This window comes from Symphalangus syndactylus, chromosome 22 (genome assembly GCF_028878055.3).
Source record: "Symphalangus syndactylus isolate Jambi chromosome 22, NHGRI_mSymSyn1-v2.1_pri, whole genome shotgun sequence".
Taxonomy (NCBI): domain Eukaryota; kingdom Metazoa; phylum Chordata; class Mammalia; order Primates; family Hylobatidae; genus Symphalangus; species Symphalangus syndactylus.
In genome coordinates, this window is record NC_072444.2 from 36257364 (window position 1) to 36269788 (window position 12425).

Consider the following 12425-nt stretch of genomic DNA (forward strand, 5'->3'; position numbering starts at 1 on the left):
CTGAGTGCGAATTGCTGAGAAAAATGCCTGGCCCACAGTGCTACACAGTTACTGGCTATTATCATGCTGGCTTTAATTCTCCATATTCAACCAGAACCCCAATAGTATCTTTCAAGTTCTCCAGTTGACTTGCTCGTTACTCCAGCAGTTGTCCACAAATTTAAAGAAGAGTTTACCCCTTTTAGGGAAAACTTGATGAAGAACTCTTTTGTTTTTTGTTTGTTTTTAGCATCTATAAATTGTTGAACATTCAAGGCCACCTCATGATTTCTCCTCCCTAGGTTCTGTCTCTGCTCTGATCCCACTGTCCCCCTTGCCTGGTGAGTTAGAGCACTTAAGTCGGCATAAAATGCTGCTGCAAAAATGTTAGGGCCATAACAATTTGTGAATATGAAGCTCACCTTAATCTTCCAGTGTGTCTATCTAAGTAAATTTTTGTGGTTGCATTCCTGCTCAGGCAGTAAAATAAAGCTGATTTTTATTTCCAGGTCATACCTTTTCTCCCTATCAAGTTTATTATATTTTGTTTTGCATTCTGTGTTTAAGAACAACTAACCATTTGACTCATATAACCTTTCTTTGCCTCCTCCAGGTTTTGTGGTCTTTGCAACCCTTGTGGTCATTGTGGCCTTGATATTAATCTTCGTGGTGGGTCCTCGCCATGGACAGACAAACATTCTTGTCTACATAACAATCTGCTCTGTAATCGGCGCGTTTTCAGTCTCCTGTGTGAAGGGCCTGGGCATTGCTATCAAGGAACTGTTTGCTGGGAAGCCTGTGCTGCGGCATCCCCTGGCTTGGATTCTGCTGCTGAGCCTCATCGTCTGTGTGAGCACACAGATTAATTACCTAAATAGGGCCCTGGATATATTCAACACTTCCATTGTGACTCCAATATATTATGTATTCTTCACAACATCAGTTTTAACTTGTTCAGCTATTCTTTTTAAGGAGTGGCAAGATATGCCTGTTGACGATGTCATTGGTACTTTGAGTGGCTTCTTTACAATCATTGTGGGGATATTCTTGTTGCATGCCTTTAAAGACGTCAGCTTTAGTCTAGCAAGTCTGCCTGTGTCTTTTCGAAAAGACGAGAAAGCAATGAATGGCAATCTCTCTAATATGTATGAAGTTCTTAATAATAATGAAGAAAGCTTAACCTGTGGAATCGAACAACACACTGGTGAAAATGTCTCCCGAAGAAATGGAAATCTGACAGCTTTTTAAGAAAGGTGTAATTAAAGGTTAATCTGTGATTGTTATGAAGTGAATTTGAATATCAGAATGTGTCTGAAAAAACATTGTCCTCAAATAATGTTCTTTAAAGGCAATCTATCTTTTTAAAGATTTCACTAATTTGGACCAAGAAATTACTTTTCTTAAACAATGGTAGCTCACTAAAATGACCTCAGCACATGACGATTTCTATTTACATTGTATTGTTGTAGAAGTATTTTACATTTTCATCCCTTCTCCAAAAGCCGAATGCACTAATGACAGTTTTAAGTCTATAAAAATGCTTTATTTTTTCATTGGTGATGAAAGTCTGAAATTTGTCATCTCCAGTCCATCAGTCCCTGACCATATAAAAAACAAGAGTTATCCCAATACATTATCCTGTGATTTACCTTTCCTATAAAAGTGGCTCCTGTTTGATGATTGGTTTTATTTTTGGAATATTAAGGGAAAACTAAGTTAGTGAATGAAGGAAACTTTCTTACAAAACCAAAAAAAGAGCAGAAACCACCCCAAGGAACGATTTCTCAGGTTGAGATGATCACCGTGAATCCAGCTTCCTCTGTGCATTCGATGGCCTTCTTAGCACCTCATCAAGCCAGCACATCCTGCCTGCTGTTGCAGCCTGGCTGGGTTTATTCGTCAGTTACCCTAATTCCATGATGTGTGGAACCTTGATTACTGTTTTACATCAGCTCTTGTACTTTTCAGTATATTTTCATAATGAGTTATATTGTCATTTAGACTTTGAACAGCTCTGGGAAATAGAAGACTAGGGTTATTTCTTAAATTTAGCTCATGTTATAATAAAAAGTTGAAATGTTCTTATTCTAAGTCAAGTCTGAATGCTTAGAACAAACTTAAAATGTTTGTTTATAGAATATGGTCTCTTTGTACCAAGTACTTTGCTTGAGAGCTCCTTTGGGCTACTACATATTTTGGTTTCTAGAAAATGTTTATGAAGAAGTTCATGGAAAATTGCAAACATAATGCAGAAAAGGTAGAATAATAAAAAAGGTCTACTGAACTCCATCCAGCTTTGAACCTATCCACACACATAACCGTCGACTGGCCTTTAAAAAAAAAAGAAGAAGTATTGGCAGAATTAATTAATTTCCACCCAGGTGATGGGAAGAAAGTGTTCGCCTGTTCCAGCCTGTGGCTCCTGCCTGGAGGTTACCCAGTGGTGCGCCAGTGCCAAGCCATCACTCCCCGAGGGCCTCCCCTGCCGATGGTGCTGGTATCCCATGCAGATCACCACTGGCTGTATGGAAACTCCCTTTTTTCCAACCTTATTATTGGCCTCCTAAGGAGCTGTTTTAGATGTTTTTTTTCTAACTAACTAACTGCCTCCTCCCATGCCATTTTAATAATACAGAGGTACTTATATACTGTACCTACATCTGTGCTTTGTACATAAAAGAACCAGTTTTCTCCCGCTTGAGGACAGAGACTTGTTGAACATGCATAGGTTAATAAATAACAGATTCTTAATTAACATTTTATAGCACTTGAGATAGTCTTATACCTAAGGTATTACATTATATATTTGGTGTATAATTAAGCCTTATAAAACTTGGTAATTAATTAAATTACAATAATTATTTTTCATCCTATTCTGTAGTTTCTAAGATAAGCACAGCTACCACCTCTAAATCTGCAGCAGAATGCTGGCCCCAGGGTTATTAATTCACATTACCAAAAGCATTTTTAGGGAACTTCTTTTATAAAGAAAGTAATTCTTTTAGGCTTCATGTCACTTGAGTTTGGCAGTACAACAGGATGGTTCATACACTTACTTACTACTTTTTTGTGCCGTGCATCATATGCTTCTGGACAGTTTCCAAAGGCCTCTGGAAAAGCAGGCGAGGCCCGCTTTTTATGGCAACTTGGCATCCATATAAAATTTTAAAATTGATGAAGGTTGCAATACTCCAAATAATGTAAAATGACTGCCAGGCTACAACATAAAGTGAGTTCAGTTAATCATGCTGGACCTGTGTTTATCTGTAGTATTCATTTACAGTAAACAGGCATAACATTTTTTTCCATTCAGTTAGGATTTTCAGAACCTCATTGCCTTAATACTTCTTTTTAAAATATGGCTTCAGTTTCTCAAACATGTTCATGACTCTACTGGTAGTCTAGACCGATTGTTTTTCATTCTGACAGATCATGTGGACCACCTCCAGCCATGTGAGCCCTGTGGATCGGGGACAGCTGAAGGCTGGACTCAGTGCTCCCGGTCCCTTTGTGCAGCACCCACTGGGCCTGGCCTCCTCCAGGTCATGGGCACAGGTAAGAGAGGCACTGAGTAGCCTCTTCATATCCAGATTGGAGCAGCCAACACGGCCGTTTTACCCCTCATTTGCCTGCGGAACCCTAAATATAAAGCTAAACCTGTGCTGGTGAGGTGAGTGGTATATGGGATGGTGTCATGGTCCCACCCCACCTCAGCCTTAGAGGTGACCTACATCCGAGCTGGCCGGGTATGTGAGCTCAGGTTAATTAGAGTTCCTTGCCAAGCCAAGCAGCACAGGGTTATAGTAAATAAATGAACACAAATAGATCTCATTAGTTTTATTTCTATAACCTTTCGATCTGATGTCACGTTAGATTTTGTCACAACTGGATTTAGTGGAAGCAGGGGAATCAAGTTCACTATTTTCTGAAACACACAAAAAAGGGATGGGAACAATGTCTTAGAACTAAGATTGCTCATAAAAGACCATCAGAAAGATCCCTAAACAAAAGCTAAATAGTTACAGTTAATGGTAACTGGCAAAGGATTTAATGCATTTGCTGGTATTTAGTTTCTTACAGAATGAATGAATGAACCCAGCAGCATTTTATGACACAGCTGCCAGAACATCCCATAGAAAAACAATTTTGTAAGAACGTGATGGCAACAATCAGCAGCCAATATTCTCAAGAGTTCCTAATTACCAAAAGCATATACAATTTTAGTCTAGAAAAATAAGTCAATTTTATAAAATTAAGCTTTTAGATTGAAAAGCACCCCCTTTAATAGGTACAGAGATACTGAAAAATAGTCCCTAAAAATCTCACTAAATAGTTTACGGAGAGAAAGGCATGCCATGTTGAGTTACGGAGTGCAGCGTGTGCCCTCAGCTGCTGGCGAGGGACTGGTGGATGGGTGGCTGGAAGCAGCGCACGTGCTCCACTGGCGTGCCCTCCCCGTCGCCCGACTTCAGGTACTTATCCAGGATGGTGATTATCTCATCATTGAGAATCTGGAACTTGCGAATTCTCTCCACCATCTTCTTCAAAGGCTACAACCATGAAAGTTAGGATGTTTTACTATTAACACTTGAACATTTATTCTTCATGTTTCAAAATGTCAGGATTCTTATATTTTCTCAAAAAAAAATAGCAAACAGAATTGACACACATACTGTTTTTTTTGTTTGTTTTTTTTAAGATAGGGTCTCACTCTGACGCCCAGGCTGGAGTGCAGTGGCGTGATCACGGCTCACTGTAGCCTCAAGAGATCCTCCCACCTCAGCCTCCTGAATAGCTGGGACCACAGGCGTGCACCACCACACGCAGCTAATTTTTAAATTTACTTTTGTAAAGACAAGGTCTTCCTATGTTGTCCAGGATGGTCTTGAACTCCTGAGCTCAAGCAATCCTCCTCTGCCTCAGCCTCCCAAACTGTTGGGATTACAGGTATGAGCCAGCACTCCTAGCCACATACCATCTCTTTAATGCAACAGTTGGAAGGATGAATATATTTTGAATTTAGAATCCCTCTGTTGGCTTCATTGCTGCTGTAGATTCATTCATGTGCACAGTTGATAGGCCTATTCCTTCCACATCAGCAGTTAAGAACCTACTGTCTGCTCAAAGCTGGGGATCTCCAGATGAAGATGATGTGGTCAGTAGAGAAAGGCCAGTCAACTAACACAAGTTTTAGACTTCCAGTTTGGAAATACTGTGACGGGATACTCTGACAGACCCTCCTGCTACCACAGGAATAAAGAACACGAATAAAGAACATACACGCAAGCAAAATGCTTTGAAAAGCTGGTTCTGCCTATGCAGGTGGTAAGGGGGAAGCCAGGGCCTCCTCAGGGGCAGATGCCAACAGCAATAGTGGGGTGAGGAGCAGCCCGGGCATAAGCAAGCGGGACCACACCGAAGACTCCCCGATGAAGCCAGGAACCTCCAATTCGGCCAAAGCGGCCCTGAGTTGGTAGCACCCCCTAGAGATGGGCAGATACAAATGCACATCTTGGGGGAAAGCAATCTAAATTAACTCCAAATAAAGACTCCCAAATAACCCAACACACAAGGAAAGAGCAAAGTTTTAAATACCTCCAAGGCCTTCAGATACTAGAAGGAAAACATACAGAATATAGAATACATGAATTGGATAAAGATATAAGAGATGGAAAAAGTTCAGTTAAGACAAACTGTCAGTTACCAAGAAGATTTGAAGAACCTAACTGAACTTTAAAAAGTGAACTAATAATTTTTTCAGAGTAAAAGCTCAGCAGATTAGAGCTGAAGTAAACAAGTTAACTAAGACACATGAAGACAGTATCTGGATACAGCTCTGGGAGCCCCGGAAATGGAGGAGTGGGAGGTAGAAGGGCCCCTGAGAGAGGCCCATGACCTGGAGCCTGTGACTGCATTGCCTCCACCCCACGGGGCCTGGGCAGGTGTGGCTAAGACTGTGGACTGTAGGACAGGGAGAGTATCTGGGGTTGTCCAGTGGGCTCAATATAGTCACGGTCAGGGAATGTTCTCTGGCTGGAGGCCGGAGAGACATGGCAGAAGACTAGAGGCTGAGACTGCCCAACTCACCGTTGCTGGAGGGGGCCACTTGGAAAGCATAAGAAGAAAGGGGGACCCAGTCCTACAGCTGCAAGGAATCATTCAGCCAACTGTGCATAAGCTTGAAGGCCTCCAGGGTGAACACAGCACCTCGGACACTTGCTCCATGAGATTGAGCAGAGGACCCAGCTGGGCCTGGCTGAACTCAGGCATCTGACTTACAGAATTGTGAGATAATCAATGGTATTTAAACTGCCAAGCCTGTGGTGATTTGTTGTCATGGAAGCAATAGAAAACTAATACGACAGGGCTGGGCGTGCCTGTAATCCTAGCACTTTGGGAAGCGGGTGGATCACCTCATGTCAGGAGTTCAAGATCAGCCTGGCCAACATGGTGAAACCCCGTCTCTACTAAAAATACAAAAATACAAAATTACAAAATACAAAAATTAGTCGGGCGTGGTGGCAGGCACCTATAATCCCAGCTACTCGGGAGGCTGAGGCAGGAGAATCGCTTGAACCTGGGCAGCAGAGATTGCAGTGAGCCAAGATCATGCCATTGCACCCCAGCCTGGGCAACAAGAGCGAAACTCTGTCTCGAAAAAAAAAAAGAAAACTAATAAAACAAAGGGATGTGGAGAATAGAATGAGAAGGTCTAACATATGTCTAACTGAAGTCCTGAATGGCAAGAGTAGGGAGAATGGAAAGGAGGCTGAAATATTTCAAAGATAATGGCTGAGTATTTTCCAGAAGTCAACTATGAGGGATCCATAAAGCAACAAAGACAAAAGGCCTTTAAAGCAGCCAAGAAAGCACAGACTTCCAGGGGCCCGAAGACTGGAATAGTTGCCAGTATTCTGACAACGCAGATCCTGTAAGACTGGAAGTAAATCTACCCTGAGAAGGAAAATGGAACAATGAGTATTTTCTCTGCCAGGCTGCTTTACTGGCCAATTATATTTAGATTCATTTTGGGAACGCAAAGAAAGTTTCTGTTGGTGGTACCTTATGTACTAGGATGAAAAACATTCCCAGAAACAAGAACTTATAACACAGAGAAAGTATGCTTTTGCAAAAGGTCCATAGATGGTGGGAGATTTTCATCCACATACCACATTTTTAATAATCTCATCTTTGCCATCATGTTTCTGGACTTTAAGTAGATGGTAGCAGAAATCCAGCACAGCAAAACGCCGCTGCTGCCCAAGAAGTACGATGATCATACAGCCAGCCCAGTGTAGCCCATCACCAAAGCACTGCCTAGGAACAAGAAGCAGAAACAGAATGGGAGATGAGTGATACGTTATGAAGTCTTTTCTCAGTCTGTCTCCAGATGTCAGTGACCAAGCCATCTGCATTACTGTCTGTGCCTACACAGTCACCTTCCACAGCCAGGAAGAGAATGCCAGGCAGCAGGTGGCTGTTCCCTGGTTTTGGTAAATACCTTTTTTGGGCTCTTCTGGTGTGCTGCTTCCTATCCCTTTTTAGATCATATCCCCTCTGTGATGAATGACTCTACAGACCTCCCACCTAGAAAAATGCACGCCTATCATGCATACAATTGCCGTGGGTTCAGAGACTCCCTGAACACTAGAGTCCCGAGTCAGCTCTTTGGCATCAAGTAAGAATCCCCACTATAGGAGGCTTAAAAGCCGCTCAGTGAATTTCTGGTCCACTTCCTGAGCATAGCTGGCTGCTTGTTAACCTAACACCCCTCCCCTGCTCCACAGCTCCTCCCCTCCCCCCGGGGCTTTGTCCTGCTCTCAGCACACACTTACTCGACTGTGAACTCGTGTGTCCCCACGGGAATGCAGTAGACAAACTGCATGGCACTCCACAGTCTGTGAAACTCCACACACTCGTCCACATGCATGACCCCATTGCTGGGCAGAGGCCCGCGCCAGATGGGGTCATCTAGAAAGCTCCGGATCCGTGTCAGGATGACCTCAAACATGGATAGGCCGCAGCAGAGGCGCTCCTTTGTCAGCAGGTCCCCCTCTCTTGCGATGGCAATTTGCTGCAGAAAGGACAAGCAGTGGACTGCTGTGGGCCTCCGGGCATGCAGCTACTCCACATCCTCTATGTCTCTTTTCTCTTGAGACAGGGTCTTGCTTTGCTGCCTAGGCTGGAGTGCAGTGGCACAATCACAGCTCGCTGCAGCCTTGACTTCCCGGGCTCAAGCGACCAGGTGCATGCCACCAGGTGCATGCCACCATGCCTGGATAATTTTTCTATTTTTTGTAGAGATGGGGTTTCGCCATGTTGCCCAGCCTGGTCTCGAACTCCTGTCTTGGCCTCCCAAAGTGCTGGGATGACAGGAATGAACCATGGTGCCCAGCCCTGGAAAAACGTTTTGGGTGGAGTGGGTCTACTGGCAGCTAGTGTGGAGGCCAGGGATGCTGCTAAACATCCTACAATGCACAGGGCACCCCAGCCCCCACCATAGTTATCTGGTCCGAAATGGCTGAGAAACCCTGACTTAGCATAAGCAGCTGGATCACTGTAGAATTCTACCCTGACACCTTGCCTCCTGGCCTAATTTCTTCTGTTCTTAAACACCGATGGGAAAGCCTTCTTCATGAAGGGCTGGACAGTGAAAGTGATGTTTTCTGTGTGAGTCTTATGTGCCAGGTGATGTGCTAGGCCCTTTCCAGGCGTTAGCTCATCTGAATCCCCCCACCACCCCGGGAAGCAGTCCTGGTGCACACCCCACTTGCAACACTGAGGCCTGAGCGGCCGCGCAGCCGCTAGACTTCACAATGCCTTCCAGTCTGGCTCCCAACCAGGCCACCTGGCCTGGCATGGATGCCCAGCTTGCAACAGCCACAGCCATCACAGCACACGTTACCTGAGGGGTCCCCAGTCTTTCAATCAGTGGGACAAGATGCAGCGGGGCGTACTTTGATTCTAGTCTTTTCATTTTGGCATCAAGTCTCTCCCCCTCTGCAGTAGAAAAAATATTTTACTATATTCTGCTCCTTTGTATGAAACGGTAATTGCAAAGGTTTACATTTGTTTAAAAAACAAAAGATTTTTAAGTTAACATTATGGATACAGATTCTCTTTGAAAATTATTTTACAGAACTGGCTCATTTAATATGTTAATTCAAACTGGCAGAACCGATTTTCTGCTCAATATTCACTTTTCATTTATTGAATATTCCAAATGTAATCGAAAGCAGAAAATGGCACAATGAGCCTGTACCCATCATCCACTACAATTATCAACTCATGGCCACTCTGCTTCTTATATACCCAACTTCCCCTGCTCCCATGCTATTGATATTTGGAAGCAATTCTAAGACATCATATCATTGCAGCTCTATTTCTCAATCTTCATTTAACTAGGTTCTGTAGACTCCTCATTACCCCTGGGTATGACTGAACAGGTGCCAAACCCACAATCTGCACTGGTCCTTAGCTCTCCGGCTGCACAGAGTGGGCATCACCCCCACAAAGGGCAGTCTGGACTGCCTAGTGGGGGTCAGCAGGCTCACCTTTCACATGGACTCGCGGCAAGATGTTCTGGAAGGGAGCCGCATGCAGCAGGTCACACACTTCTTCTAAAGACTAGAGCAGAGAAAGAGAAGGTCATGCTAGGAAGGGTATCTCGCCACAGAGAGCGATCTGGTGCTGAAAACAAAGAACCTCTTTGCCTTTTAGCATAAAATAAACTCTAAGTAGCCTGTTGAGATTTCTGGGATGATGGAAATGCTTCTGTCTGTCCTGTCCATTCCGGCAGCTGCCAGCCACGCATGCCTATTCAGTACTTGGAATGTGGCTTGGCACTTGAGGAACTGAATTTTATTTTTAGTTACATTTAATTAATGTAAATATAGACACAGGTAAGACCCACTGTTGAATGTGTGCTCTGTTTTCCAGGATTTACTAAAAGCTCTCGCCCCATCCTTCCCTGCTAATTTGCCACCAGGCTCTTAAGAATCACAGTTTATGACAAGATCCCACCACACTGACGGAAGGAAGGGGCGTCTCCTGCAAACAACACGGGAGATGGAAGGAGCAGGGGTGGCCTACCCTGGTGTCCGCATCCACTCATTCCCTACAGAGCCCAAAACAAAGTTCTGGGCCATCATGCCGAACTACTCTTGGGTCACAAGCTCCTTTACAGAGGTAATAAAAACCACACAAGGTCCATTCTCCAGAATAACGTATATATAGAGAGAAAATGTACTGCCAGGATGATGAGGACAGCAGAACCCCCTAAATCCACCAAGAACCCAAAGATGGTCAAAAATTGAGCAACTGCTGTTCATCTTTAGAGGTGAGGGCTCTTAGGCCACCAGGAAGGCCTCTTCAGACCACAGTGCGCTCACCACCCCCTCGGAGCAGGCAGAAGATGATGGAGCCTTCAGTGCCTCCTACCCTACAGCCATGCTGAAATCTTAAAGTTCCATAGGAGTAAAAGAAATGATTAAACAAAGAAACAGCTATCAGAAAATCAAGAAATACTGACAATGAGATTTTAACTTCTAAGGACCTCCCAGAGATGATGGCAAAACTAAGACCAAGAGGAAGAAAAGCAGACTTTTCCATACTAATCAACGTCAATCCAGAGCCAAACGCCGGCCAGACACCATCTGCTCCGCTTCTCTTTCCCTGTTTCTACTGCAGCATCACACTCCATCCAGAAGCCAACAGAGGGCCAACTGTTGCCATGACAATGCACAGAAACCATGCCTTTAAGCTAAGAGATTGTCCCAGTAAATTCTGTCCTGCCTGCTTCAAACTCTTGTGGTTCTATAATTATTTGTGTCCATGAGTCCTGGGATGGACATAAATAATTACAGAACCACAAGAGTTTGTTTATGTAAAGAATGTCAGGCCAGGCACAGTGGCCCATGCCTGTAATCCCAGCACTTTGGGAGGGTGAGGCGGGCAGATCACCTGAGGTTGGGAGTTTGAGACCAGCCTGACCAACATGGAGAAACCCCATCTCTACTAAAAATACAAAAATTAGCTGGGTGTGGTGGTGCATGCCTGTAATCCCAGCTACTCCGGAGACTGAGGCAGGAGAATCACTTGAACCCAGGAGGTAGAGGTTGTGGTGAGTCGAGATTGTGCCACTGCACTCCAGCCTGGGCAAGAAAAGCGAAACTCCAGTCTTAAAAAAAAAAAAAAAAAAAAAAAAAGATGTAAAGAAAAGCTTTTGACACTTTATTTCAAAAAAGGGCAGCTGGACAGAAGAGAAACCAGCCCAAAGGGGTCCCTGACACTATCTCAATCAATTCCACAAGGCTGTCTCCCCATTAGAAAAGCTCAGGTCTCACCTCCCTGACCTGAGGCCAATGACCAGACAGGCATCCTCAGGCTTGGACATACATGGAGGCTATGGTTTGTATGTGGTTTGTCCCTGCCAAAACTCATGGTGAAATTTAATTGCCAATGTAGCAGTGTTGGAAGGTGGTCTGTTTGAGAGGTGATGGATTTCTTACAGGACTGGGTCAGTTCTCCCACAATTGGGCTAGTTTTTGTGGGGATGGATGAGTTCCTGCAAGAGCAGGTTGTTGTAAGCAAGGCTGCCTCTCATGCTTGTTCTCTTGGCAACACCTGCTTCCCCTTCTCTGCTCCCCAGGAGCTGAAGCGGCATGAGACCCTGACAGATGGGCTGCCTGATCTTGGACTTCCCGGCCTCCAGAGTCATGAGCCAAATAAACTCCTTTTCTTTATAAATTACTCAGTCTCAGGCACTGCCACAGCAACACAAAACGGACTAAGATAGCAGATGAGATAGGGCGTGCCTTATGCTGTAAGTTTAGGAAAAGTCGCCCATGAAAGGAATATTCCTGTATTAAATATTTAAAATTCATAATGAGAGATTATACTTAAAGAGATGCTTCCTAACATATCTGGTTTTTAACAATTCACAATTATTTGGGGAACATGTCCTAGAGCAGGGCCACCCTGGATACTGGCTTCTTGCTGGCCTGAGACACTGGTGGGTTCTCCATCTTGTGCCCCTTGCACTCACAGTGGTGAGCGGAGCATGGGAGGAGATGCTACTTGGGGTCCCCACCGAGCCTGTGAGTGGCCGGGACAATGAAGGCCTGGGGCTGCTGCAGTCCCTCTTTGAAACTACCTGGAGAGGGTCTGCCTAGGAGTGCAGGCATAGAGGGAGCCGAAGATGCAGGTCTGATGGAGGCTGTCAGCTCCCAGGTGTGTCACGCCTGACCTGGGACTCCCCTGACATGTGAGCCAACACATTCTCTTTCACTGCACAGGCTGGTGTGAGGCAGCTGGTCCATACGCTCAGTCCCCAGAGGCCTGGCAGTCTGACAGCAATGCCCTAAACTGTGTACAGACCACCCTCTCCCTCTTCTTCTCAAACACAACTCTGCCTTTGCAAAGCTACCAGAGACCTAAAGACAAGA

General features: G+C 44.6%; 2 protein-coding genes across 28 annotated transcripts in view; one reads left to right on the forward strand and one right to left on the reverse strand.

The window, feature by feature from the left end:
• The window catches only part of NIPA2 (NIPA magnesium transporter 2), a 28644-nt gene extending 26574 nt beyond the window's left edge, over positions 1–2070 (forward strand). For all 16 annotated transcript variants that reach the window (XM_055262539.2, XM_063631241.1, XM_063631240.1 and 13 more), the window contains one exon: positions 593–2070. In XM_055262539.2, coding sequence (XP_055118514.1) covers positions 593–1227 — 635 coding nt within the window. In that variant the 3' untranslated portion in view covers positions 1228–2070. The remainder of the gene's footprint in view (positions 1–592) is intronic.
• A 1731-nt stretch (positions 2071–3801) lies between these two features.
• The window catches only part of CYFIP1 (cytoplasmic FMR1 interacting protein 1), a 113676-nt gene continuing 105052 nt past the window's right edge, over positions 3802–12425 (reverse strand). For all 12 annotated transcript variants that reach the window (XM_063631211.1, XM_063631207.1, XM_063631206.1 and 9 more), the window contains 5 exons: positions 9534–9606; positions 8885–8979; positions 7815–8053; positions 7149–7296; positions 3802–4529 (listed from right to left, as the gene is read on the reverse strand). In XM_063631211.1, coding sequence (XP_063487281.1) covers positions 4365–4529; positions 7149–7296; positions 7815–8053; positions 8885–8979; positions 9534–9606 — 720 coding nt within the window. In that variant the 3' untranslated portion in view covers positions 3802–4364. The remainder of the gene's footprint in view (positions 4530–7148; positions 7297–7814; positions 8054–8884; positions 8980–9533; positions 9607–12425) is intronic.